The 27,789-nt window shown below is 48.6% G+C and overlaps 1 protein-coding gene across 1 annotated transcript; it reads left to right on the plus strand.

Moving 5' to 3' along the window:
* Positions 1-750: 750 nt before the first annotated feature.
* Positions 751-27,789, plus strand: LOC128063005 (liver carboxylesterase-like). Its single transcript, XM_052655531.1, has 14 exons — positions 751-833; positions 3,117-3,321; positions 6,907-7,051; positions 9,371-9,504; positions 10,600-10,753; positions 12,451-12,555; positions 14,571-14,675; positions 17,022-17,060; positions 19,595-19,735; positions 21,516-21,596; positions 21,866-22,013; positions 26,024-26,155; positions 27,141-27,213; positions 27,478-27,789. Exons 1-14 carry the CDS (start codon positions 782-784, stop codon positions 27,659-27,661), a joined length of 1,698 nt encoding a protein of 565 aa, XP_052511491.1. The 5' UTR covers positions 751-781; the 3' UTR covers positions 27,662-27,789.

Genomic DNA, 27,789 nt, shown 5'->3' on the forward strand with positions numbered 1-27,789 from the left:
TCCAAGGAGCAAGCATCTTTTAGTTTCATGGCTGCAGTGATTTTGGAGCCCAAGAAAATAAAGTCTCTCACTGTTTCCATTGTTTACCCATCTATTTGCCATGAAATGATGGGACCAGATGCCATAATCTTCGTTTTCTGAATGTTGAGTTTTAAGCCAACTTTTTCACTCTCCTCTTTCACTTCATCAAGAGGCTTTTTAGTTCCTCTTCACTTTCTGCCATAAGGGTGGTGTCATCTGCATATCATTGATGTTTCTCCCAGCAATCTTGATTCCAGCTTGTGCTTCATCCAGCCCAGCATTTCTCATGATGTTCTCTGCATAGAAGTTAAATAAGCAGTGACAATATACAGCCTTGAGGTACTCCTTTCCCCATTTGGAACCAGTCTTTTGTTCCACCAAAGTGTGCCCTTGTCTACAGACCTCTGCTTGCTTATGCCTGCTATGGGTAGCTCACCGTGCACGAAGGTTAGCATCCAGGAAGGGAGAAACACTTGTGAAACTAGGGGTTGAACAAGTCAGTGGTTATCTGTAATCAGGAAGTTTAATGCAAACTCTTTTGACAAAAGTCATTCTAGGAGGGCGGGGCCTGGACGGGCTTGGCCGCGGAAACTTCAGCCCTGCATCTTAGGGAGCGGGGAGAGCTTTTCTGTTGTCTCCTCTTCAGGCTCTTGGGCGATGGGGGCGGGGCTGGGGGCGGGGGGAAGCTGGAGGGGGCGGGAACTGGGCGGACTTATAAGGCACAGAGACCCGAGGACGCAGAGCTTGCTGTCCTGCCACGATGACGCTCGTCGCTCTGGTCCTAACCTCCCTCGCCATTTCCACGGCTTGGGGTGAGTCGTTCTGAAGTGCAAATAGCGGGCGGTCTTTGAGAATCCTTGTGGGGGACCAGGTGGAGGAGAGGCGTACAGGGCAAAGCAGTGACAGGCTGCCGGGTCCCGCAGCTGCCGGGTCCCGCAGCAGCGCGCGCTGTCAGGACTCTGATAGATAGATAAATAATGAAGTCGCTCAGTTGTGTCTGACTCTTTGCGACCCCATGAACAGTAGCCAACCAGGCTCCTTCCTCCATGGGATTCTCCAGGCAAGAGCACTGGAGTGGGTTGCCATTTCCTTGTCCAATGCATAAAAGTGAAAGTGAAGTCGCTGAGTCGTGTCCAACTCCTAGGGACCCCATGGACTGCAGCCTTCCAGGCTCCTCTGTCCATGGGATTTTCCAGGCAAGAGTACTGGAGTGGATTGCCATTGCCTTCTCCAAAAGTGGGTTAACGGAGTATTAATGTGCACTCTGGAGTCAGTGTGCGGGTTCCCATCCAAGGCAGCCCTCAGTAGCTGTGTATTCTTAGACAAGGGATGTTTCTTTTCTGTGTCTCAGTTTTGCACGTCTAAAATGGGGGTGAGAACTGTATCTCCATCATTGTGCTGTTGTAAGTGTGAAATGGATTGTTTCTAAAGAGTGTCTGGAACTGGAAAAAGTGAAAAACAGTGATTCATAAGTAAAAGAGTTGTTATAACTTACAGTGTATTAATAGACACTCTGAGATGTGGTAAAGCCCATGGGTCAGGAGCCAACTGCCATCTAAGAGATGTTTTTCCCAGTGTCCCAGAGGAGGGGCCGTGACATCACCCGGTGGGCTCAAAGATGAAGTACCAGGTGTGTCAGGGGCAGAGGAAGAAGGAAGGAATCAGGGCAAGAACTTTATCTTGGTTGGTAGGGTGGGCTGGATAGGGTGAGGGAACTAGCCAAACCCTGCCACGCTCTAGGGCTTAGGGAGTGCCCACAGCTGTTAGGTACTTTGCCCTGGCGTGATTAGGGCAGGCTGATAGTGGCCATTGTGGGGGGCCTGATAAAGAAGGTGGTTGGGGTTCAGCCTCTGGCAGGCTGGAAGAGAAAGTTCATTCCTATCTCCAGGGATTGGCTAACTCTGGGAGGGGCAGTTCCCCCAGTATCAGCAAGGCTCCGGGTGTCAAAGCATCAGAATACACAGCATAGAAGACATGGTTAATAGAAGGGTGCAGCAAGGGACCTCGGAATGCATCTGTACCATTTTACAGATGGAAAAACTGAGGCTCAGAGAGGGAAAGGTATGTATCCAAGGTCAGCTGGGAAATCATGCTCTGAATTCTATCCCTGTCTCCTGAGACCAGAGCCAGTGCTCTGACCGTCCAGTCTACACTGGGTTTAATCCCCTTCCTGGTGCTGTGACACTGTGAGAGGCCTGGAACCGAGGGGGAGAGCAGAGTAAGAAGCACTCTAGAAGCTGACTATCCCCTTTCTGCTGGTTTATCTGGGTAGAGTCAGTCTATTTCCATCTTTTAAAAATCCATACTGGCGCCCTCCATTTCTTCAGTTACCTCTTTTGTAAAACGGACATATTAACGTTTCCCTAGCGAGGCTTTTGTCGTTGGAATGTCCACGTGGCACAACGTACCCAATACACATCCTTACATGTACCTCAAGGGGTAACCGCTGCTGCCACCATTGTTGCCTATGCCTCACAGCACATCATCCACTTTTTCACCTTTGCCAGTCGGGCATCTGTCCACTTCATGTCTCTTGAAGGCTATCATCAGATGTGTTTATAAGACCAGATCTGGGTTATTCTTCTCTGTTCTGGCCACATGCTTTGGGGGAGAGTTTGTCGTTTTATCTGTATCTAAAGGGGAACAATTGGGAGGGTGAGAGGCTGGAAATCATTTCCTGTTAGGATGCTTAAACAAACTGCAGCTGTTAAGGACGGACAAGAGAGGACTTGAGAGATGAGTATGAACAGGGGTCAACACGAAGGCCACCTGCCTCATGAAGGTGCAGGATGTCCCCAAGCAGGGAGGACCAGGCCTGACGTGGCAACTGCGGGAGACGCATTTGAGCTCAGTGAGAAGGAACTGTCTGCTCCATGGGAATGGGACGGACAGGATGTGACCCCCAGTCTCGCTCTCTCTGATGACCCTGTGAGTTAGGAAGAACAGTTAGCTTCACTCTCTCTCACATAAGAAGCAGAGGCTTAGAGAGTTCAGAGGACATTCAAGATCACGTGGCAAAGGTAACAAAGTCCACCCAGAATCCAGTTCAAACCTTCACCACTGATGTGTCTTCACTTCCTCCCAATGTCCAGCAGGGCTGCCACCCTCACCACCTATAGTGGAGACCGCTCAGGGCAGAGTCCTGGGAAAATATGTCAGCTTAAAAGGATTTGCACAGCCTGTGGGCGTTTTCCTGGGAATTCCTTTTGCCAAGCCTCCTCTTGGATCCTTGAGGTTTGCTCCGCCGCAGCCTGCAGAACCATGGAGCTTCGTGAAGAATACCACCTCTCACCCTCCCATGTAAGCCGGGGGCGTGGCTTTTGGCACCTTTCAGTGGGGATGTTAGTCTCAAAGGGATTCAGGAAGGAGCCAAGGCGATCCTCTGAGGGGCTCATACTTTATTCTGAAATCCCCAAGATAGTGTGGATCCTCACCAGCATTCCAGAATTCTCACAGTACTGTAGAGCCTTTTATTCAACCAATACTTCTGGAGCACCTCCTGTGTGTCAGGCATGTCCTAGTCTCCTGGGACCCGTCAGTGACCCAAAGAAAGATCCCACCCTCATGCAGCTTGCCTTTGTAGCAGGGAAAAACAGATCCTGAGCAATATGCAAGGTAAAGATTATATAGTATGTAAGAATAGGCTAAGTGCTTTGGAATAAAACCAGGAGTTGAGCAGTGGTGTGGGCAGGTCAGAAGTAATGATTCTGTTTATTCTTCTATCTTGATCTTCGATGCAGCTGGGGAGTGAGGTGGGCCAGGAGGTGTGTGGGTGGGGAGTCTTTGGGGGTATCACCAGTTCCTAACTCCCAGGTGTGACTGCTGCCTAGTAAGGAGGAGAGCAATGTTTGGTGTGTCCTACTCACGGTGTCCACGTTGGGCAAAGAAGTCAAAGTCATGCCCCAGAACGCCTAGGACATCTACATGCGTGGATCTCTGGGGATTTCCAGGATCTGCTTCTTGCCGCTAGTGTCCACCCTTAGGTGAGGTCCAGAACCACCTCATTAACACAGCAAATGATGCGTTTGTCACTTTCTTCACTTAGGAAATTCCTAGGGTTTTAGGAACTCCTTGCAGGAAATGGGAAGACCAAAGATATATTTCTTATTAGATCACAGTATCATATCACACAATACAGATACTTTATTGTTTTTTTAACAATTTAAAAAATTTTGTTTATTAAGTTATTATTGGCTGCGCTAGGTCTTTGTTGCTGCACATGGGCTTTCCCTAGTTGCAAGGAACAGGGGCTACTCTCTAGTTGAGATGCGTGGGCTTCTCTTTGCCGTGGCTTCTCTTGTTGTGAAGCATGGGCTGTAGGGCTCGGACTCAGTCATGGCACACGGGCTTCGCTGTCCCGCAGCATGTGAGAGCTTCCCAGATCCCGTGTCCCTGCATTACAAAGCAGACTCTTAGCCATGGACCACCAGGGAAGCCCGATACAGATACTCTGGATGTCTGCTTTGCTCGTTTGTATCATAAACATGGTTATATGTCATTGCATACCACAGCCTGACATTATATTACATTGGGTATTGAGTTATAGTTTATTTACCCAGTCTCTTTTTTGGGACCATTAAGTTCTCCTTGATATTTTTGATAATATAATTAGCACTGTGATGAACATCCTATAGCCAAACCGGTATGCACATTCACAGTAATTGGGGCTGAATCCCAAGAAATGACATTTCTGAGTAAAAGAGTATCATCTTTTGTTAAACTTCCTTCCAGAAATGTCCCAGCTACACTCTTTCCATTAATATATGGAAACTTTCATTCACCAGACCCTAGCCAATGCTTGAGATTATTAAAAAATCTTTTGGCTATTGAGTAGGCAAAATAATAATAATTATTAGCATCATAATTATTTATATAATTTTAGAGTCTATTCTGCATTTATCTCAATACTAGTGATGTTGAACTCTCTTTCCCATTAAGTTTTTACTGTATCCTTTTATGAATACTGTATCCCCTTGCCTTGGTGATCTGGGGACAGCTCCCCCAGGATGGAAATCAGGAGGGTCTCTATGGGGCTCTGACAGTCACTTGACAGCTATGTCATCCAAGCACCTCAGGACTGGGGGCCACCATGCCTGCTTTCCGCAAATCTGGAAATGTGGCTTATAAAGTCCTTGGAAACATAAGCAGTGCATAGTCTGACTCTTCATGGCTGTGTGACCTTCGGCAGGTTCTATAACCTCTCTGTGCCTCAGTTTTCTCAACTGTGAAATGGGGATAATAATAGAACCCATATCATGGGTCTGAGCTGAAGATTTTTTTAAATAATTTTATTTATTTTATTGTTTATTTTTGGCTCTGCTGGGTCTTTGATGCTGTGTGGGCTTTGTCTAGTTGCAGACGGCGGGAGCTACTCTCCAGTTGCAGTGCGTGGGCTTCTCACTGCAACGGTGTCTCTGGCCGAGCACCAGCTCCAGGGCGCGCAGGCTTCAGCAGTTGAGGCTCCCAGGCTCTAAAGCACAGACTTAGTAGTTGTGGCTCACAAGCTGAGTTGCCTCGTGGCATGTGGGATCTTCCCGGATCAGGGATCGAACCTGTGTCTCCTGCACTGGCAGGCAGATTCTTTACCACTGAGCCACCAGGGAAGCCCCTGACCTGAAGATTTTGTGGTTGTTCAGTCCATAAGTTATGTCTGAATCTTTGCAACCCCAATGGACTGTAGCCCATCAGGCTCCTCTGTCCTCCACTATCTCCTGGACTCAAATTCATCTCCCTTGAGTCAGTGATGCTATCTAACCACCTCATCCTCTGCCACCCCCTTTTCCTCTTGCCTTCAATCTTTCCCAGCATCAAGATCTTTTCCAACAAGTTAACTCTTAGTATCACGTGGCCAAAGTATTGGAGTTTCAGCATCAGCAACAGTCATTCCAATGAATATTCAGGGTTGATTTCCTTTAGGATTGACTGGTTGGATCTCCTTGCAGTCCAAGGGACTTTCAAGAGTCTTCTCCAGCGCCACAATTCAAAAGCATCAATTCCTTAGCCTTCAGCCTTCTTCATGGACCAATTCTCACATCTATACATGACTACTGGAAAAGCCATAGCTTTGACTGTACGGACCTTTGTGGGCAAAGTGATGTCTCTGCTTTTTAATATGCAGTCTAGGTTGGTCATAGCTTTCCTTACAAGTAGCAAGTGTCTTTTAAATATTAAGTATTGCCTGTTACCACTGTTGGATCTTTCAGATCCATTATTTGGGCAATGCATAACATTTGACAAGATGAGCTGACAGAATCTTAGTATGTCAGTGCTGCAAGACCCATATAGAAATCATTCCCCTCACTTAGACATGGCAGACTGGGACCCAGAACAGAGAAGGAACTTGCCCATGGTCACCTGGCATGCAAGTGGCAGAGGCAGAATGAGAACCAAGCTCTCCTAATGTTGCACCACAAATCTTTAGCCCTTGACCTGTTGCATGCCTAAATGACTGCCAACAGAGTGACTTTTCACCATTTTTGGAAGTCTCCCATGAACTGGAACTCCTGCTTGACCTGTAGAGGAGCATGAGCACCCTGCACTCTCTATGCAGCAGAGAGACAACTGCAAGCAGGGAATGCAGGAAACGATCCACTTCCGGGCTCATAAGCAGCATCTTCTTGACACAATGCATTCCAAAGTCTCCTGAAAGGGGGAGGTGCCAGGCCTTCTCATTAGTCACTCTCCCCAGAGACCTTGGTGAGCCCTAGAGCCCCCTATTCTGACCCCCCAGGGAGCCTCCTACCCATTCCAGTGTCTGGAATCTGGTAAGACAGCTCTGTTTACAGGCTTAATTCTCCCAGTCCAAGACCTGGCCTCACTACAGGAGACATCTCCTTGGTCAGCTCTGATTGAACATCAGGAGTTCTCTTTCCTTGCCCCTCCCAGGTGCTCCCAAAAAGCAATGTTTGAGGAAATGGCCTCAGACCTCCTTAGCAACGGAATGGAGAGCGTTAAGCCTAAATTTTCTGAAGACTGTCTTTACCTAAACATATACACCCCTGCTGACTTGACGAAGAGAAGCAGGCTGCCGGTAAGCGACGGGAACTACTGGGCAAGGCTGGGGTAGACTGGAAGGGGATGAAGGCAGTGTTGGGTGGGGGCGTCTTGGGCCAAGGGTCTTCTGGGGCCCCAGGGCTTTCTTGTGCACCACAGCCAAACCTGACATCAGGGAGCGCAGGTGGCCCACACCTCTGTTTCCCCTCGGCCAGAGTAGGGCCCCTGGCGGAGATTGCTGCACATCTGTATTGCACATTTCATTTTTCCAGGGCCTCTCATGCTAATAGATGGACAAGAAGGATGACTCTTAATTGCTAGATTAGGAATCTGATACCCAGAGAGGGTAAAACGTCATTTCCATAAAGTTAGAGCTGGAAGGAATCTTGGAGATAAGCCAACAAATCAACCCTTCCTTTACAGACAGAGAAACTGAGGTCCAGTGAGGGGAAAGCGCGGTCACAGAGTCGGGTTGGCAGGACTGGAGTATGGGGCTCCTGGAACAGCCGGGAGCGCTCTGACACGCGCTAGCACAGAGCCTGTGTGTGGCCTTTCCTCAGCACACAGAGGCTTTCTCTGACAGCTTTCTGGGTTACAGCTTGTGGGGCAGAGCCTGGAGCAACAAGGTTGCCCTTTCCTTTGCCAACTATCAAGATTTTCTTGTAGTTAATTTCACTTCCTAATTGTCTTTGGCCCAGGCTAGTGATTCAGTGAGTCAGCATTTCCAGAATAAATGGAGCCCAGAGACAGGGCAGCCTTCCAGACTCAGGCTAGAGGGTGGGGCTGGTCTGCTAGAAAAGGAGGGGTCATCGGGGGTAGAGACTGGGGTGGCCACGCACACCCAGCCATCTCCCAGGAACACCCTTGGCATGGTGCCCAGATGTGGAGGAGGGTGTCTGAACTTGGGACTAGAAGCTTGAAGAGGTGGGGACATCGGTCACTCAGGCATTCATTCATTTGCCTGTTACATACTTAGTGCTCCCCCACGTAGCTAGAAGTGGGGGTTAAGAGAAAAGAGGAACGTAAAACTATGACCACACAGCCCCCGCCTTTGAGGATGTGCACCGAGCTGAACTAGATTCTTCAGCAAATCGCTGCTGACCAGCCCCTGGCTCAGTCTGGACTCGAGATGACTGCAAACTCAGTCCCTCCACCAGGAGGCAGTCAAGGATCGGAGGTGTTGGAGGAGCAGGGGCTCCGGGAACCTGAGGCTGGAGAACCTCTAGTGTGGACACAGGCTCTGGAACTGCAGAGTCTGGGTGTAAATACTAGTTCTGTCTTTTACTGCCTGAGAGACCTGGCTCTGTTTCCTCAAATCAGGGATAATCACACATGAGTTTTCAGTGATGAATATGAAGATTTATGGCAGTGTCTGGCACAGCACACGAGGCAACTTCCTGATGCATTAGTTAGAGTTGAAGGGAAGGAATTCCTCCGGCCCCAACAGCCAGCCTACTGCAGCACGGCCATTGGCTGCTGGGTGCTGGGTGGCTCAACATGTGGACTCTGCAACCAGACCTCTTGGGTTCAAGTCCTGCCTCCACTGCCTGGTAGCTGCGTGACCTCAGAGTGGTTAAGTGCCCCCATTTTCCTGTCCACGGAATGGGATAATAGTAGTCCCTCATTCATGGATGGGTTATTTTTAAATGCTTAAAATAATACTTGGTACATAGTTCATGTATGAGTTCTTCAAAATTTTTGATAACAAAATCATTATAATATTACTTTAGCTATTCTCACTTTCTTGCTATGTGCACTCCTTAAATTTGGGGACATGCGTTATGAATGGCCTCAATTCTTACCACAGTCCTTGGCACCTAGTAGGTTTTCAGATCATATTCATCAAATGGCTCAAGAATTCTTGGAGGAGGTGGTTTTTAGGCTGGGCTTTGGAGGATGGATGAGATTTGGGGAGCAGAAGGAGGCAGCCGGAAGGTATATTAAGATGAGGTGCCACCCAGGGCATAGGCTTCTTAACATGATCATTCATTCACTTGAGAAGTTGAATTCACCACTCAGAAGGTAACTAAGATGAAGCTGAAACAAGCTTCTAGCCAAGGGCTTCTGCATGCTGAGTGCACTGAGCTGGGTGAGAGGTCCAGGAGTGAGGGTGGCGGGAGTGCTGGGGAGGAGATGATGCTCGAGCCTTGGCTGTTCCCATGATGATGTTCTCAGCATGAGGAGCAGTGAGCGCAGGTGGCACTGGGGCAGGGGAGACAGGCAGGGGCAGCCAGGGTGCCCTGAGTGGGGTGCTGGCCTGGGCCGCAGCTGGAGAACGGGTAGGTGACCAAGCCTGCCTCTGAGGTCTTCCCCAGCTCTGCTTCCTGTAACCCTGTGGTTGCATCCCCCCATCCAGGTGATGGTGTGGATCCACGGAGGAGCTCTGCTGATGGGAGGAGCGTCAATCTATGACGGGCTGGCCCTCTCTGCCCATGAAAATGTGGTGGTGGTGACCATTCAGTACCGCCTGGGCATCTGGGGCTTCTTCAGGTAAGACCCTGGACTCTCCTGGTGGCACACTGCCCCCAGGGTAGGGGTGCTAGGACCCCACTCTGGTCATGCACGCCCTCAAGGGGCTCCTTGCTAGGCTTCCTGCTAAGACATCTGAGTGCCCCCCTAACTGGGCTCCACCTACCTTCTCGTTCCCCAGCCACCCTGGTGCACTCACTTCTGAGCTCTTACACATAAAACACCCAATCTCCCTGACACACTCCTATTACTCCTACCAAGCCCAACCCAGCTGTCATCTCATCTGAACTGCTTATCCCTTTTCACTCTGCTGCCTGGCGTGTTGCAATATCTTCAAGATGACGGTCACCATGCAGCACAGCACTTAGAGGCTCACACATCTTTCCTCCTGGGGAAGTAAAGAGGGGTAGACTCATGTGAGAGCTCCAGGAAGTCTAGTAGGTGAAGGAGCGGGTGCCTGGAACTGGGAGGTTGTAAGGAACATCTGACTCCAAGGGACATCTACTGGGAGGAGCCTTGGGCCCACTTACCCCATTTCCTTCCTGGAATTTGGCACATGCATGAGTGACGGCTTGAGTCTCCTGCGTGGATTCTCTGGGGACAGGAACAGGTTTCCAGCAGGCAGTTACTGAGCTTTTCCCGAATGTACTGGCGCCAGGACCTCTTACCCTGAGATGCTGGGGGGTGGCCTGAGGGAGGGGTGGTCACCTCCCTGAAAAGACCTGTGGGCTGGCAGAGGGTTGTCCCAGGGGAGTCGTGTCCCAGGATGTGTCCCCTTCACGGAGACCCCTCAGCTCTTCCCCCACGGCCCGTGTCTGCTCCCAGTGACAGTGTAACTGCGCGTACTCGCCCCACTTCCTCTCCCCCGGCCTCTCCTCTGCAACCTGAGTCAGGGTTGCACCCCGACCGTAGCAGATGCTCAGTCAGTAGATGCAGGATGGCTCTGCAGAGCCCTGTAGCAGAGCAGGACAGCAGGAGAGTGAAGACCCCGTGTCAGGGCTGTGGAAGCCCAGTCCTTTCCAGAAGGCTCCCCTGGACCCCCAGCCCCATCTCTGGTCCTCAGGGCCCTGCCGGGACATCTCTGCTCCCAACCCCACCCTGTCCTCTCACTCACAGCACAGGGGACGAGCACAGCCGGGGGAACTGGGGCCACTTGGACCAGGTGGCCGCGCTGCACTGGGTCCAGGAGAACATTGCCAACTTTGGAGGGGATCCAGGCTCTGTGACCATCTTTGGAGAGTCAGCAGGAGCGGAAAGTGTGTCTGTTCTTGTAAGTCTTCCTGGCCCTGATGTGGCTGCTGATGGGACCCCTTGCAGACCAGCCCATCTAGTCCTGGGACCTTTACTTCCAAGACCTGCATTCAAGGCTGACCCGACTCTGTGCAGCATCAGATGGTGAAGAGTTAAAGGCCAGACTCCCCTTGGCCCCCAGGAAGCTCAGGGCTCAGCTCAGCCTCCGGGGCCGTAGCTGCAGCCACAGCTGCGACAGACACTCTCTTCTGTCCTGTGTCGGTTGAGCTCATCCTCTCCTTCTTAATCATTTTAACGTTAGGAGTCGCCTCACTTCTCTTGAGATTAGGGGTGGGTGTAAATGATTAATCAGAGGAGCCAACTTGAGGTTGGTCTGAGTGTCCTTGTCTGACTTGAAGCCAGGCCTACAGTTCAGGAGCCACGAGCACTAGGAACAGGTTGGAGGCCCCCTCTGAGGGCCCTGGTGGCTTGTCCATGCCCAGGAGGGAGGGCAGCAGTCTCTGGGGCTGAGGGATGGAGCTGGGCTGGGGAGGAGGAGAAGAAGAGGAGGGGTGGGGGATGGGACAGGAACAGGGGGCGCAGACGGGACCCGGGAGTGTGGTGTGGGGAATGGGAATGGGGGAGACAGCGAGGGAAGCAAAGCCGGGAAGCCAGGGTAGAGGGTGCTGGGAGCCGTGGGAAACACTCCAGCTCCCTCACGTTTGAGCACTATTACTATATTTTTAAAACATGTGGGATCATAGTTGAATATTCAGAGAGAACTTCTTTATATTTTATAAAATGGAGAAAAAAGAAAATCATAGATAACCCCCCCCATAAAAATTCATCCACAATCCCACTAGCCAGTGAGTCTCACCATGGACAGCTTCATTTTTCTAGTCTTTTTCCCATGCTGTTGTGCTGTGCTTAGTCGCTCGGTCGTGTCCGACTCTCTGCGAGCCCGTGCACTGTAGCCCACCAGGCTCCTCTGTCCATGGGGTTCTCCGGGCAAGAATACCGGCGTGGTTGCCATGCCCTCCTCCAGGGGATCTTCCCAATCCAGGGACTGAACCCAGGTCTCTTGCACTGCAGGCAGATTCTTTACCATTTGAGCCACCAGAACAGCCCTTTTTCCATGAATCCCCCTATCTATCATCTATCTGTATCTATGAATTTTTAAACAAAAAAGCTTCCTTTACATTATAGCATATATGTTTCCCTAACCGTTAATTATTATTTATGTTTTGTGTGTATAGTCATTAGTATTTCCTTGTAAGAATGAAAAATACCTTATTTACCCAATGTCATATATTAAAACCTTGTGTTATTTCCACTTTTTAACGTTATAAATAACATGAACAACTTAGAGATTTTTGTTTGCCTCCAGATCATTTTCCTTAAAATAAATCCTGAGTAATGGAAATGGGGAAATCAGAACTGTGTGTTTAAATCGACGCTAGAAATTTCCAGCTGCCTTTCAGATACTTTGACTGTTGTGATCGGTGCATGCCTCACTCTGCACACCCGGTTCCCTCTAGTGGAGGTTTTCTTGGAGAAGCTGGACCCTCTGGTCAGTCTAGGGAACAAGGTCAGTCAGGTCAAGGAAGGACCTGTCATGTCCACTGAGCCCCACGGTCTCCATGGGAACAGCCCAGGACAGGGCTATGGGTGGGTATAGCTCTTGAAGACCCCACTCCCTGTGAGCATAAACTCCCTTTCTTGCCACTCTCCTCCCAGGTTTTATCTCCTCTGGCCAAGAATCTTTTCCACCGGGCCATCTCAGAGAGTGGTGTTGCCCTTATTCCTGGCCTGGTCAAGAAGGACTCTAAGGCTGAAGCTAAGGTAGGTCTCACACTGGGCTGTCCCTACACCGTGCTCTGCTCTGCTGCAGTTGTCAGGGCCCTTTCTTATCACAGGGTCTGGCTGACATCCTCAAAGAGTCATAGAAGTGAGGGTGGCTGACCAGGAAGGGCGAGGACACACCCCGCCCCACCTCCCAGTTCTCCTGCTAATCAAACTGGGGCAGAGAGCAGAAGCACTTGCCAAGGCCAGCCAGTGATGAGGGCAGAGCTGGGCTCGGGCTCGTGACTCTGGACTGCCAGCCCCGGTGCACTTTGCGCTGAACACGCGTCCCAAAGTGCGCCAGGTGTGGTGAGGGGCTGCACAGTGGGCAGCGGCTTGTCATCTGTGTTGCCTCCCTCAGCGTCTGAGTCTGCTGAACTCATTGACCTCATGTGAGCCTGGAGTGGATTTTCCCTGGGGGCTTGTGACTGGGGTCGGTTCCTGGAGCATTCATTCATTCCTTCACTCAACAAGTAGTTTTGATGTAGTCTGACATCTGGCAACCTCATGAAGCTTCTATTATAATTTAGGAGATAGAGTCATAATTATACAGCTGCAAAACTTGTAAAATGTCCACTGTGACTAGAGCAATAGAGAAGAGGCACCTGATGTCCAAAGAATCCAAAAGGAGCGCTTAGTCCAGTGTGTTGGGAGAAGTTATCAGGAAAGGCTCCTGGCAAAAACTAATGATCAGCGAGTTGAGATGAGAAGGATAAGCAGTAAATTACTTGGTAAGAAAAGAATATCCAGGAAGAGGGAACATCCTGAGCAAGTGTCCTGTGGCAGGAGGAGGTACCTCAAGTGAGAGAGTGAGGAAGGCTGATGTGGCCAGGGCAGAAAGTGCAAACAGGACCTGGAGAGAGCTGAGGATGGGGCCATTGGCAGGGCCATGCTACATAGGACCTAGTGGGGACTTTGCCTTTATTTGGAGAATGTTAGGAAGACAGGGAAGGGTGAGCAACACAAAGGCCCTGCTGAGGAGTGTGCCTTAGAGTCAGTGATGTGGAGCGTTTTGGCCGGGCTGGTTTGGTGGAGGGGTGGGGCCAGCAGCCACACTTAAAGGGAGGAATCTGAGACAGTGACGGAATCGACGATTCTGATTCTCGCCCTCCCTCCCTCTCTCTCTCTCCCCACTCTGTCCACTCCTTACGGTCATTCCATTCATTTAGCAAACATCTCCTGAGCCCTGATTGCATGTCAGACACGGGCCCGTCTCCAGGCAGCCGTGCACACTCTCCAGGGCCCCACCGTCCTGGCGCCTGACTTCGCGGCTGCGTCTCCCCCCCCCCCCCCCCCCCCCCCCCCCCGCAGGCTTCACTTTGCCAGTGACTGGCCTGAGGCCACATGGCTGTTACTTGGATGAGCCAAGATTTGAAATTAGACAGTGGGATTGTGGATTCCACATTTTTAAGCTCCATTCCATGATACCTCTCTTCAGTTTCAAGGATACTGTGCCCATTTTAACAGACATAAAGTAACAGAGCAGAGGCTGTATCATTGGCATGCCTGGGACCCAGGACCCACACAAACTGGTCTGGAGCATTTTCTTTTTCTTTCTTCTTCTTCTTTTTTTTCTTTCTTTCTTTTTTTTTTTTTTTAGTGTTTTAAACTTTAATTTTATTATTATTTTTTAAAATCATGTATTTATTTCTGACTGTGCTGGGTGTTTGTTGCTGTGTGCAGGCTTTCTCTCGTTGTGGTGCACAGGCTTCTCACTGTGGTGGGTTCTCTTGTTCCAGAGCATGGGGTGTGGGGTGCAGGGGCTTCAGTGGTTGTGGTGCAGGGCTTTAGCTGCCCCGCAGCAGATGGAATCCTCCCAGACCAGGGATCAAACCCAGATCCCCTGCACTGGCAGGCAGATTCTTAATCCCTGGGCCACCAGGGAAGTCCTGGTCTGGGGTGTTTTCTGCTACCACGGGCTGCCTTTAGAAACTGAGGCTGGGACAGAACACCTCGGTACTGATGGAGGGAAAGGCATGGCTCTTGAATTCTACTGTCATCTGTGATCTCTACAGCAAATTGCTGCCTTTGCTGGGTGCAAAACCATCACCTCGGCTGTCCTTGTTCACTGCCTGCGCCAGAAGACGGAGGACGAGCTCTTGGAGGTAACACAGAAGATGGTAAGTGCATCCATTCTCTTGGCAAAACAAGCCCCTGAACCTGGAAACCTGACTCCAGGCTTCACCATTTCAGCTTCAGTCCTCTTGCCCTAGAAAAATTACCTGGGACAGTTTCTCACCTCCCAGGAGCAGTGTCAGCCTCTGGATCTGAATGGGGAACTGTTTGTCTTTATTATTATGGAATATCTCAAACTTTAGCAAAGCAAAAAAAGAACGTAATGAACAATTAATAATCCTCTAGATCTATCAAAACTTTTTTTTTCTATTCTCATTTTTAGATATATTTTTAAAAATTAAATATCATATATTTCAGAGGTAACTACCATCCTGAACTTTAGGGACAGAAATATGAAAAACAAATATTTTTGGAAAGATTATCACTTTTTCTCTTAGTTAGCTTAGAAACCATTTCATTTTTAAGCCAATGGTGGGCCACTTTTCTAGATTTTTTAAGACTCTGCCTCAGTGTTATTCTAGGAAAACTATACATCAACCCATTAATCTATCCAACCATCCATCCATTTACTCATCTGTCTTATCATTCCTCTATCCAGTCCACAAATCCATTCAAAACTTTTCATTCATCTATTATTAATTATCCATACACCACACCAATATTGTCACTCCATCTTCCATCCCTCCAAATCAGTGATCCACCCATCACCCATCTCCATGTATCCACTTGTCCATCTGACTCACCAGTACTCCACGTACTGACCACTTCATCCATCCATGTGTCTATGTGAAGTGTGTGTGTGTGGCAGGGAGGGGTGGTAACAGGGAGGGTGATGCAAACGTGGATCAGACATATAATCCCTGCTCACAAGGAACTTTCCAGGGAGAAACACACCCACGTACTTTGTGGGCTCTGTGTGGTAGGAAGACAGAGAGGGGAAGTATTTGTTATACTAAGCAAGGATGCTTCACAGAGAAGGTGACCTGTGAGGCTTGATGGATGTCTGCGGCAGCGTGTCATCACAGAGAAGCCGCAGCAGGATGGACACCCAGAAATATAGCACCTGGGCCAATAGGAACTATCCTTTCTGTCGGGGAGGCTTTGAAAGAAAACCCAGAGTAACCTGAGCACCTGGGCTCTCTGTCTGGACTCTGGAGGGTATTCCTGAACCCCCAGCAACAAGTCTCTGACACTGGACTCTGAGCCCTTTCCAGTGTGGCCTTGGGACTTAGATCCTGGCTTCTCAGGCTCACATGACGTGACCTATATGTTCAAAGAATGAAAACACAACTGCTTTCTAATGCCTGAAAGGATGTAAATTTATTTCAGCACCTCTCAATGTGACCCAAGAGGTCCAGTTTATACAGGGAGAATTGGTAACTTTGGTAAAACCCGGAGCCTCTATAATCCTCCTGAGTTTTCTGAGATCATGTGGAAGTGTTTCCATGATTACCTTCTCACCCTAATACACACTCATAGACACACACACGCATGACACATGCACCTGGATTGCAGGGCTACAACACGTAATGGAGAGACCATTTTTGGTGACCTCATACATGCTGGTCAGGCCTGTTAGCTACAGTATAACAATAAAGTCAGTACAATCCTGATAAACTTACAGCAAGGAGCATTTTCAGTGAGTTTGTATGAGTCAGGATTTTCTAATGCAAGGTGAGGAAGCTCATCTCACAGTGCTTTGAGGAGAGAGAGGAGTATGCTGGGACAGAATCTTTCGGTAACTCCCTGACAAGCCCAGGAGGTGATGGTTTCAGGCGTGGCTGGATCTGGATGCACGTATGATGCGATTAAGACTCTGTCTCTATCCTTCAGCTTTTCCCTTCCTGTGTTGGCTTCACTCTTAGGCAGCTCTGGCCCCTAGGGAAGTTAAACAACAATGCTCTAGTCTCATATCCTATCTGCCTAGAAACCCCCTTTCCCAATAACTCCAGTAACAGTTTTGGGTAAACTCCATTGAACTGACGTGGACACATGTCCACCCCTGAAGTAGTCCCTGTATTCAGGGATTTGGTGCACCTGAGGCCACATACAGATGCCTGGAATCATGGAGTGAGAGTGGGAACAGGGGGTCCCCCAACAGAAAATCGGGGTGCTGTTGCCTGGAGGAAGAAGAAGGGGAAATGGGTGGAGGGCAGGGCAGGCACCAGCAGCAGGGCAGGCACCTGCAGCAGTGCCCTGCAGCGCCCCCTCCCCCACCCCACACCTGCTCCCTGTGCTGGTGCCCGGGGGAGGGTGTCCTGCCCACTTCCTCTCAGCCCAGCCAGGGTGGCGCCAGGAGGGAGCCCTTGGTACCTTTTGGCACAGCTCACAGAGGTCAGCTTTCCTCCCAGGAAGCCTCCTCACCACAACCTCTGTCTTTGTCTTCACAGAACTTTTTCACTCTTGATTTCTTGGGAGACCCAACAAAGGTAAGGACCTTTGGCTTCTTAATTATAGGTTTGAAGTCTTGACACCCTTAAGTTCCACTTACATATGAATGACAGAAATTCTCCCATGCGAAGCCATAGCAGCTCCTTGTGTTTACCCTGCTGACCCCGGAGAGAGATAGAGTACTGTCTGGGTGGCCCCAGGAGGAGACCAGTCATCAGACCAGAACCCAGTACCCCGACCCCCAGGCCAGTGCTCTCCATCATCAACTCTGTGTCCCTGTCCCCAGCCAGCCCCTGGTCTTGTTTACATCCCTAAAAATGCCCTGTTGGGAGAAGGTGAACAAGAAACCTCCACTGTGGGGAGTGGAGATGACTGGGTAAGGAGCTGTTGAGGAGCCTTCACGAGGAGCCTGGATCGTCTTCTGGGGGGTTTCAGGTTGACGGACTGTGCAAGTCGCACTGTTTGCAGGGATGTGGGGAAAGGAGCCACGAAATTCAGTCCTCAGGACACCACCCTCCTCCCAGCCCCGTGGGAAACTCCAGCAGCAGCCTCCCATCTCCCTAGTCTCCTCCCACCTTCGAACGCTTCCCTTCACCAGGTTCTGATGGCATTACTTCTGTGGCATCTAAGTCCTGGCCTCTCTGCAGACTCCCTGGGGAGTCTCACCTTAAAAGGTGTAGAGAGGATCAAATGAGACTTAGTCACTCAACAAAGTCTTTTTTTTTTTAAGTATAGTTGATTTGCAGTGTTGGGCTGGTTTCTGGTATATAGTGAAATGATTCAGTTATACATATATATACACAATCTTTGTAATATTATTTTCCATTATGGTTTATTGCAGGATATCGAATATGGCTCCCCCTGTAGGGTCTTGTTGCTTATCTGTTTTACATAGAGAAATTTGTATCTGCTAACCCCAAACTCCTAATTCATCCCTGCTTGACCCTTTTTCCCCTTTGGTAACCATAGTCTGCTTTCTGTGAGTCTGTTTTGTTTTGTAGATAAGTTCATTTGTGTCATATTTTAGATTCCACATAGAAGTGATATCATACGGCATTAGTCCTTCTCTTTCTGACTTACTTCACCTAGTGTGGTAATCTCTGGGGCCGTCCATGTTACTGCAGATGGCATTGTTTCATCCTTTTTCATGGCTGAGTAATATTCCACCATATGTTCTTTACCCATTTATCTGTCGATGGACATTTAGATTGCTTTCATTTCTTGCCTACTGTAAATAGGGCTGTTGTGAACATTGAGATGCATGTGTCTTTTTGAATTAGAGTTTTCTCTGGATATATGCCTGGGATTGGGATTGCAGGGTCATATAATAATGATATTTTTAGCTTTTTAAGGAACCTCCATACCGTTCTCCATGGTGGCTGGACAAATTTACATTCCCGGTGTAGGAGGGTTCCCTTTTCTTCACAGAGATCAGACAAGGAGCTACATTTTTTGTCTTTTTGTTTCATCTCTAAATCCAGTAAGGTATCTTTTCGTGGTCCTAGTTAGTGCCAGCTTTTGCGTTCTTGAGTTTTGTGCTGTCAGTGTTGCTGTTTAAAATAATCCCCGACCACAGACAGAAGGGCTGTCTAGTGGGCCAAAGTGCAGGCAGCCTACGATGTGTCTGACTTGTGAGAAATACGAGTATTAGACAAACGGCCTTCAGGCATGGATGACAGTGCTGCTGGTCAAGAATTCAGTGTTAATGGATCGACAACGCAGAGCATCCAGAATAAGGAAAAGACTATTTGCTGATCAGTTCGGTGAGCTGGTTAGGAATATGCTAAAGTAACATCTGTGGCGTGTGACGAAGCCATGGGAAACAAGCTATGTTTGTGACTTTATGAGATGAAGGCGGATTTTTTTAAAAAAGCGTAGTGGGCGGCACTGTTGAGGCTGATGGCCAAGGGATTTACAGCCGCATCACCCAGGGAACCACTGAGTCCTCGGTGGCTGTTGGTTTCTTCCCAGCTCATTTTTTTATTGTTCGTTTATTTTCGGCTGTGCTGTGTCTTCACCCCTGCACGGGCTCTGCTCTAGTTGCAGCGTCGGGGTCTACTCTAGCTGTGGTGTGCAGGCTTCTCGTTGCTGGGGCTTCTCTTGTTGTGGAGCACAGGCTCAAGGCACATGGCAGCAGCTGGGCTTAGTTGCCCCGAGGCCTGTGGAATCTTCCCAGACCAGGAATTGAACCCCATGTCCCCTGCATTGGCAGACAGTCTCTTAACTGGGCGACTACCAGGGAAGTCCGTCACAGTAACTTTTTAGAGCTTAAGTACCACAAATATTGAGAGCTGAATGAGACTGGAAAGAGACATAGATATATACATATATATATAATTCAAATATATGCACATATTATATATTTTTATACCAAATTGACTGAAGAACTTTCCCCATCACCTGACCACTGCTGTCCCCTGGTCAGAGTTCTACCCTCTGGGGTCCACAGAGTTATCCCCCCTGGTTAGGACTCAGGTGTGTGATAATGGTTGTGAGCTCCGGCTGGTGGAGATGGGGATGCGGGTGTGACCTGGAAGGGGAGGCACAGACAATACTCTGCCCTCTTCCCCAGACCTATCCTTTCCTGCCCACCGTGGTTGACGGAGTGGTGCTGCCAAAGATGCCAAAAGAGATGCTGGCTGAAAAGAACTTCAACACTGTTCCCTACATCATCGGAATCAACAAGCAAGAGTTTGGCTGGATTATTCCACTGGTGAGAAAGCGCAGGCCTTGTAGACTTGGCTCCCATCACATCACCCTCCCGTCTGTGGTCACAGACCTCTCTCTGGGACCAGGCCAGCCGTCCCCTTCCTACAAGTTGATATGTCCATGGAAACCATTTGTTATGGTCCACACTGTCATCTGGGTGGTGCAGTTCTGGGGACCCATGTCCCCACACACTCTGTGATTGTCCTCCCATCCATGAATCCTGAAATGTTGGTTCCAGGAGGGCTGATAGAGATCATCATTGGGCAGATGAAAAACCCAAGGCCTGGGCAGGGCAAGGGGCTCAGGAGTTATGGAGAGTGGGGCCTGGAACCTGCAGCCTCTCGCCTCAGGCTTGCTGCTTTCATGCTTTCTCCATAAATTACCCCCGCCTCACCCATGCTCTCACTCATCTCACTGGAAAGAGTGGGAGGAGCCTGCTTCCTCCTGAGTTAAAATTGACTTCTAAAAGTTTTCTGACAGAGATAAACAAAGCCAGACACTAGGTGAAGTGGTAACAGATTTGATTCAGTTACATCCCTGCTAGAGGGAAATGATCCATTGTGAACTGAACCCAATCCCTGAAATGAAAGCCTGGAGCTTATTTAAGGAGTGGGTGGGAGTGAGGTGGGGTGGGGTGGATTGTCCGTGTGACTGGACTACCTACTTGGATTTGTTAGCTGGCATTATCTGGAGAAGAAACAAACCTCTGTCTTTATAACAGGAGGCAGTGGTGTAAGTAGAATCAGGCCCCCACTGAAGTTAGGCCTTTATCATCTCACAGGGACTGGAGGAGAGAGCAAGAATTATCCCCTGGATGTTTGTTTTTCATAGAGATGGCTCTTAGGTCCTTGAGGAAACAGCTTTGGGTGGTAGATTTACATGTAAAGGGACAAAGAAAAGATTTATAATTACAAGAATTCTAAAGTAACTGCTCTAAGAGGGAGTTCAGGGACCTACCTGCCTTTCACTGAGCTTTGGCTGAAACAAACAGTAAAATCTCCTGGCAGCCCAGAGCTCTTGAAGGGGGCCTGCAGTCATCCTGGGGACATGGCCTTAAGCCTCCTTTAGCTGTCCTGGAGCTTGGTCAAGTCTCTTAGGGCTGAGTTTTAATAGAGTTGTTATGTGCAGAGTTCTGCGGTTCTTCAGAATGACTTCCGAGGTTAGACCAAAGGACAAAAGTCATAATGGCAGGATTGGGGGCTTTCTCAGTTATGTGACTAGCAAATCTGCCTGTAAAGCCCCTGGGTCGGGAAGATCGCCTGGAGAAGTGAATGGCTACCCATACTCTAGTATTCTTGCCTGAAGAATTCCACAAACAGAGGAGCCTGGTGGGCTACAGTCAATGGGGTCGCAAAGAGTCAGACATGACTGAGCTACTGACACTTTCACTCTTTTTTTTACAGTTATCTGACACAGGTGGGGTATTTGTGGGGTCCGTGTCATCTGCCCCAGAGCCCTTCACTTCAACACTGGGCTGGCCGAAATCTTCCCTCTCTGTCTTGACCACTCTGGGGACTCCAATTGTTTGTGTGTGTGTGTGTCTAAACACACACACATACACACCAGACTAGGACAGCTTCCCTTAACAATTGCATTATCCTCTTTACCCTCCTTGGTCTCTGGATATGAAAGTCCATTTGAGTCCAAAACTCATCCAAAACCCATGCCCAACGAATGCATGACGAAGTGACCTTCAGCCTCCATTTAGTTTGGTCTGTTGGTCGCTTTGGTTTTTCCTGCTATTTCCTGATGATTTCACAACTGCTTAACCTTTGTTTTAACAGCTCATGGGCTTCCCACTCTCAGCAGGCAAGATGGACCAGGAGATGGCCACGTCACTCGTGTGGAAGTCCTACCCCATCCTTGTAAGACTCAAATCACGGAAACTGGCTGAGCACCAAAGATGAGCAGGGGCTTGTTCCCAATTGCAGAGCAGCTAATGGCAAAATGAAGACTGGGGCTAGGGGTGGGGGCTCCTATTTTTCTGCCTTTCCACCTCAGCACCAGGGGTAGACGGGAGTGGCGGCATGGGGCCTGAGAGGTTCACCATTAACACAAGCCTTCCTCGCTGGCTGGGGAAGCCAGGGCTGTTCACTAGGGCTTGGTGGTCATTTTACCTTTTGATCTATTTCAGAACATCCCTGAGGAACTGGCTCCAGTGGCCACTGACAAGTATTTAGGAGGGACACAAGACCCTGCCCAAAAGGAAGACCTGCTCCTGGACTTGATTGGAGATGGGTTGTTTTGTGTCCCATCTGTGAACACAGCCCGTTACCACAGAGGTGAGTCTTCGTCATTGTACAGGAGAGGGACACTGACCCCACCCGCTTCACACTGTATTCTGTCTTAACCCTCAGCATAGAAAGATATAAGAAACTTCAAGATCCATTCCAGATAGCCGGGGGCAGGGCACTGTCCTATTTTGGTTTCCACCAGAAGCAGACTCTGAGAAAGGATTGAAATGCAGGCAGTGTATCTGGGGGTGACCCCAGGTAACCCTGGTAGAGGAGTGGAGAAGTGACAGGAATGGAGAAGGAAGTCAGTCTACCCTGTGCTGCCAAGCGAGTGTCTGCCATGGACACCTGGAGCTGGGGAACCAGCAGAAGACGCGGCTCGGGGTTTTCCCCAGTCAGCGGCAAGAGAGCTGGGCTATTTATCCTCCAGCTTTGATGAGTCATCAGTTGAAGGCTGTTCCCAAGGGCAGTTAATTCCCTGGTGCTTTGATCTGCTGTACATGTGGGCAGAGTGGTCTCTGGCTGCCGAAGACCTCAGGCAAAGAGCTCCAGATGCAGGAGCTGGAACTCTGGCCAGTGTGCCTAGAAGCAGGGGACATGGGGAGACACCAACAGTCTCTGCCCCGGGATCCCTCACCTGAATTACAGTAGTCTGTGGGGCCACAGGGCAAATATTGGCGGTTTCGTCTTAGAAGCCTTCCAAGGTCAGAGATAGCTTCAAACTAGTTTGTTAACTTGTGGAGCTGGAGATAGCATGAGGCCACATGTCGGATCAAGAATGTTGTCTGGGACCAAGAAAACCCAAAGGACGGAGCAGAGGGAGGTATGGGGCAAGTGAGCTGGAGAATGTTGATGTCTGCAGCTGGCCTTGTTCCATGCCAGTGTGTGCAGGGTCTATTGCAGGACCTTTCAGCATATCCCAAGACTGTGTGTGAGGGGGCCCTAGGGGCATGGGGCCAAGGATGGAGGAACTCACCTGGACAGGAGGTGTCCTTTTGGAGTGCCTTGCTGAGGTCCTCACAGGACCCTCCCTTTCCAGGAGCTATCTGTCATCTAGTCTGCAAGGCAGGATGTGGTTCTCTGACCCAGATCACTCTTTCTAACCATGCTAGAAGGGTTTTAGAATTTGGGACTCTATACGCATAATAAAAAGTAGCTACAGCTGACCTACCAGGTCCCCCCAGTTCAATACAGTCATGGATAGGTTCTGGTTACCCTTCCTCCTCCCTAGAGTCTGGATGAAGCTCTTCAGCCAGGGGCGGCCTGGGGTCAGAACTGTTCTTTCACAGACGTGGTCTTGTCTCTCCATACATGTGGTTTCCTCTGCTTCATTGTCTGTTGACCCAGTCATCTTGGATGTGTCAGGACGTGTCAGACCCGCATCAGAGTCATTTTTGCTTGGAATTCCCAGACTTTATCAACATTATGCTTTCCTTTTTTAAACTTTTTGTACTTGTCTTAAGTCTTTTTTTATACAGAAGAGAACTTATTCTGAATATAAAAATTAACATCTTACAGTTGTAGAATATTTTGAAAATACGGAAACACAGAGTCAAATTTCTAGTCAAAGCTAGCTCTGACCTTGGAAGCCTTCAAAGTTCATAGAAATATCTGCTATAAATTTTTGACATATTTTCTTCATTAATCTTCCCATGTCTTACATATAATTTAAATATTAATTTTATATTGTGGTTTTTTTCATGGAATCCTATATGGTAAGCATTTCCTCAATGTCAATGAAAACTCATAAAAAGCATCCATTATCTCATGGAATAATACATTAAAATTTACTTTAGTATTCCTGTCCTATTGGATATTGAGGCAGGCTGACCATACTTTGATGCTGTAAAACATTATGCTCAGCCTTATTTGCATATATCTTTAACCAAATCTCTGATTTTTTTTTTTTTTAGATTTGGTTACTAAAGGTTTAATTACTAGGCTAGCTTGTAGGACCATTTTAAAGTTCTTGATACATACTGTGAAATTCCTTCCAGTATATAAGAATGAATATTTCTTAATTCCCTCATTAAGATACTCAGATTAAAAAATAAAAATAATGCTGCCAATTTCATAAGCCCCTCCTTACCAAATAAAGAAAAAAGAACCTCACACTGTTTAAATTTGTGTATTTTTTATTGCTAGCTCTTTCCTTCCCTCTGCTTTTCTTATTGTTCCTAAATGTTATTATTCAAACCTGTGCCCTACTTATTCTTTTGAAGACTTGTGTTGTGGTTGTAGGAATTTAATAAATCTCAGAAGTTTAAGGCAGAAATTTTAAAAAGAAAAAAATAAACAAATATATCTTTTGGGCAACATGCTCCCAAAAATAACTTCTCCCATTCATGAAAGTTCTTTCCCCTATGGTTGGATCATGAGTTCTTTCTAAAACTTTAAAATGGCAGAGCCAAGGTTAAAGCCCGTTCTTACAGCATTCTCTGCTTGACCTTGAAGTAAGGTAAAGTGAAGTGACCCTCGTATCCGACTCTTGCGACCCCATGGACTGTAGCCTACCAGGCTCCTCTGTCCATGGGGTTTTCCAGGCGAGAGTACTGGAGTAGGGTGCCATTTCCTTCTCCAGGGGATCTTCCCCACCCAGGGATTGAACCCGGGTCTTCAGCATTGCACACAGATACTTTACCATCTGAACCACCAGGGAAGCCCCCAGCCTTGAAGCAACTGTTTAATAACTGGCCTGTGGGACCACAGAGGATTGCTTCTTCCAAAAACCACCTCTTGCTAAACCAAAATGCAAAGATGGGAGATGAGGGAGGCAATTAAATTGTTTTACATCCTCCTGTTGGGATGGCATATATTGTTAAACTACTTTGTGGGGAAATTTTAATGATGTGAAGCAATCATTATGGTCATATGTAATAACACATAATTATCAATAGTGTCATAGTTTCATATGCATAAGTGGAATAAGTTCTGAAATATTAACGGAGGTTTCTCTGAGCAGTGCGATTATAAGTGATCATTTTGTTCACTTTCCTTTTTTTTTTGGCATTTTCCAAATGTGATAGTATATCCAAGGAAGGGAGGCAATGCTGTGATATCTCCCCACCAGTCTGCCCTGGGGCCTGACCCTTCCGCATTAGAGTCACTGGCTGTGGCATAACTATCAATGCAAAGCACAGAAGTCCCCAGGTAGGGGACCCACGAGTTAGCCCTGAAGGAGCAAGTTGGACATCTCTCCTGAAGCATCAGCAGGAAAACTGACATCTTCTTGGGGCTTCAAGAGGGGGTGGAGAGAGAGGAGAGGAGAGGGAAGGAGAGAGGCCAGGAGAGAGGGTCTGTCCCTTTCCTCAGCCCCTTCTCCCTTCCGCCACTGCTGCACACTTCCTGGGCCAGGCAGGAAGCAAGGCACGTAAGAGGACGGATACAAAGGATAGGAAATGCCAGACTGAGGTTTCCTGAGACGCGGGAGCAAACTTTCCCTTCTCTGCATAGGTTTGTATTTAAATCTGCACTCTCAGGCTCACACCTTGAATTTACTTCACTCTTCTTGGAATACACGTCAAAATCAGTGGAAAGGTTCAAAAATAGACATAATGGACGACAGCTGTCAGGCTGCAGGTATTCTCAAAGGAAATGAAGACTAGCCTGTTAGCGATGAAATGCAATAAAGTGTGTGTGTATGGACGTCCTTGTGCATAGGTGATCAAAAGGGGCTTATATGAACTGACCCAGTGCCCCTATATTTATTTAGAATGGCGCTACTCAAGGTTTGAACATTCATTCTTCACTCTTCACTTACTCATTCAATAAATATGAGCTCAAATCTTTTTCCACCTCTCCCAACTATGCACCCTTAAGCGAGTGATGAAATTTTTCCAAAATTTTTCATGTGCTCATAACCAGGGGCTTCCTGTAGGAACACACAAGGTTGGCACACAGTTGGCTCTCACAATGGGCAGCTGCTATTAATACTGTTGTTGTTCACTCAGGACTAGGCATGCCCCCAATTTCCTGATTGCTCACAGCCCCGCGGAGACCTTGATACCATCAAGTGTGCGTCTGCTGAAATGAACCGTGTATGAATCCTTGTTTCCCAGATGCTGGAGTCCCGACCTACATGTACGAGTTTCAGTATCACCCAAGCTTCTCACCAGAGCTGAAACCCAAGACAGTGATAGGGGACCACGGGGATGAAGTCTTCTCTGTCTTCGGGATTCCAGTTTTGCAAGGTGATGGCCCTTTGGTGACTATAAACTTGGAGTTAGGAGATCCGGGTTCAAGTTTATTTGGTGACCTTGGGCAGGTTCCTTCTTCTCTGCAGGTCTTACTTTCCTGAATTCACCATAACAGGATGGAAGGACAAAGGTCCCAACCATTCTCTTGCTCTAATGTACCTGATGGAGAATGCGCATCCTTGTGCCCTAACCCATGGTCGCTCTAAGAATCCAGACCTGGGCATCAGCAAGACGGGAGCTGGGTCACCCGCAGGGCTCTGCTCAGGGCTAGAAGGCCACCACTCACTCTGCCCTCACAAGAACACATCAGAATGTGCGTGAGGGTGAAGTTAGAGTTGTTATTAACCTGGAATCAGGACTAACATGTGTGTCTGTGTATCCAATCATCTATCTGTCTAAAACTCATATTTTTTAATATCATAATATATCTAGGTGTGTAATATTAAAAAAAAAAGTCACAGATGTCTTCAATGCCTTAACCATTAGCAATTACAGACAAATTGTGTCTGACACATCGCAGAAATGTTCGTTACACCCAATGCCTCTGGGCATTTCCTGGTTGGGTGGCTTTTGCGGGATCTTGCAGCTTGGTTATTTTCCAGATTCTGTGAAAATGTGTGTGGATCAAGAACACCCAGAAAAGACCCAAAGGAGAGCATCCTGGGAGTGGGGTTACTCTAGCAGCAACCCTGGGGTGTGTCCCTGAAACACTGAGGGCGGAAGGGCAGTCGGGGGGGTTGCAGAAGACAAGGCAGTCAGCTTATGGATCGACTGCAGCCCTTCACTGAGCCCAGCCTCAGTCGGTAACTGTCAAGCTTGAAGTCCACTTGTGTTTCCCAAGATCTTCTTAGAATGCAGGCTTAGACTCAGTAGGTCTGGAGTAAGGCCCCCATTTCTGAATCTGTTAACAATTTCTCAAGTGCTGCTACTGCCCATGAACCACTCTTTGAGCAGCACTGGCTTTGTCTCCTCCCCACAGATGGTGCCTCAGAAGAAGAGATCAATCTCAGCAAGATGATGATGAAATTCTGGGCCAACTTTGCTCGGAATGGGTGAGCTGCTGGCAGACATGGAGCGGGGTTGGGCATGTCTGTTGGGTGGGGGGAGCTTCCAACATGTGATGGTCAAACGCCCCGCCCTGTGACCTCTGAGATGAGAGCTCCCCATGATAGACTGGTTGCCCAGGACATGGTGGGCCTCCTATCTCTGGAGGCATATGAGCCTTTGGCAGAAATGAAGCCAGGGGGTCCCTGACAATCTAAGAGGTCTAAGACCATACAGCAGCTTTGGGGAATTTCTGTTTGATTTTGTTCTAGGAACCCCAATGGGAAGGGGCTTCCCCACTGGCCAGCGTATGACCAGAAAGAAGGGTACCTTCAGATTGGTGTCAACACTCGGGCAGCTGAGAAGCTAAAAAGTGAGAAAGTGGCTTTCTGGAACGAGCTTCTGTCCCAGGAGGCAGCAAAGAAGGTCCCACAATCAAAACATGTTGAGCTGTAAACGGGGGTTTCTCTAGAAGTGTTTGTGTGCTAAAGAGGCGTCTTATTGTGGAGGCTGAGGAATTATCCAGTGGGAGTGGCAGAGGTCTGGGAGGGGGAGTTTCTGTTCCTGTGGCCTCAATTTGGAAA

The sequence above is a fragment of the Budorcas taxicolor genome, chromosome 18, assembly GCF_023091745.1.
Source record: "Budorcas taxicolor isolate Tak-1 chromosome 18, Takin1.1, whole genome shotgun sequence".
NCBI classification, from domain to species: Eukaryota; Metazoa; Chordata; class Mammalia; order Artiodactyla; family Bovidae; genus Budorcas; species Budorcas taxicolor.

Bases quoted from the DNA above. Each gene is read 5' to 3' on its own strand.
- LOC128063005 (XM_052655531.1), top strand. From the start codon at position 782: ATGACGCTCGTCGCTCTGGTCCTAACCTCCCTCGCCATTTCCACGGCT. The intron at 19,736-21,515 runs GTGAGAAAGCGC...TTGTTTTAACAG, and splicing joins TTGGCTGGATTATTCCACTG to CTCATGGGCTTCCCACTCTC. The intron at 26,156-27,140 runs GTGATGGCCCTT...TCCTCCCCACAG, and splicing joins CGGGATTCCAGTTTTGCAAG to ATGGTGCCTCAGAAGAAGAG.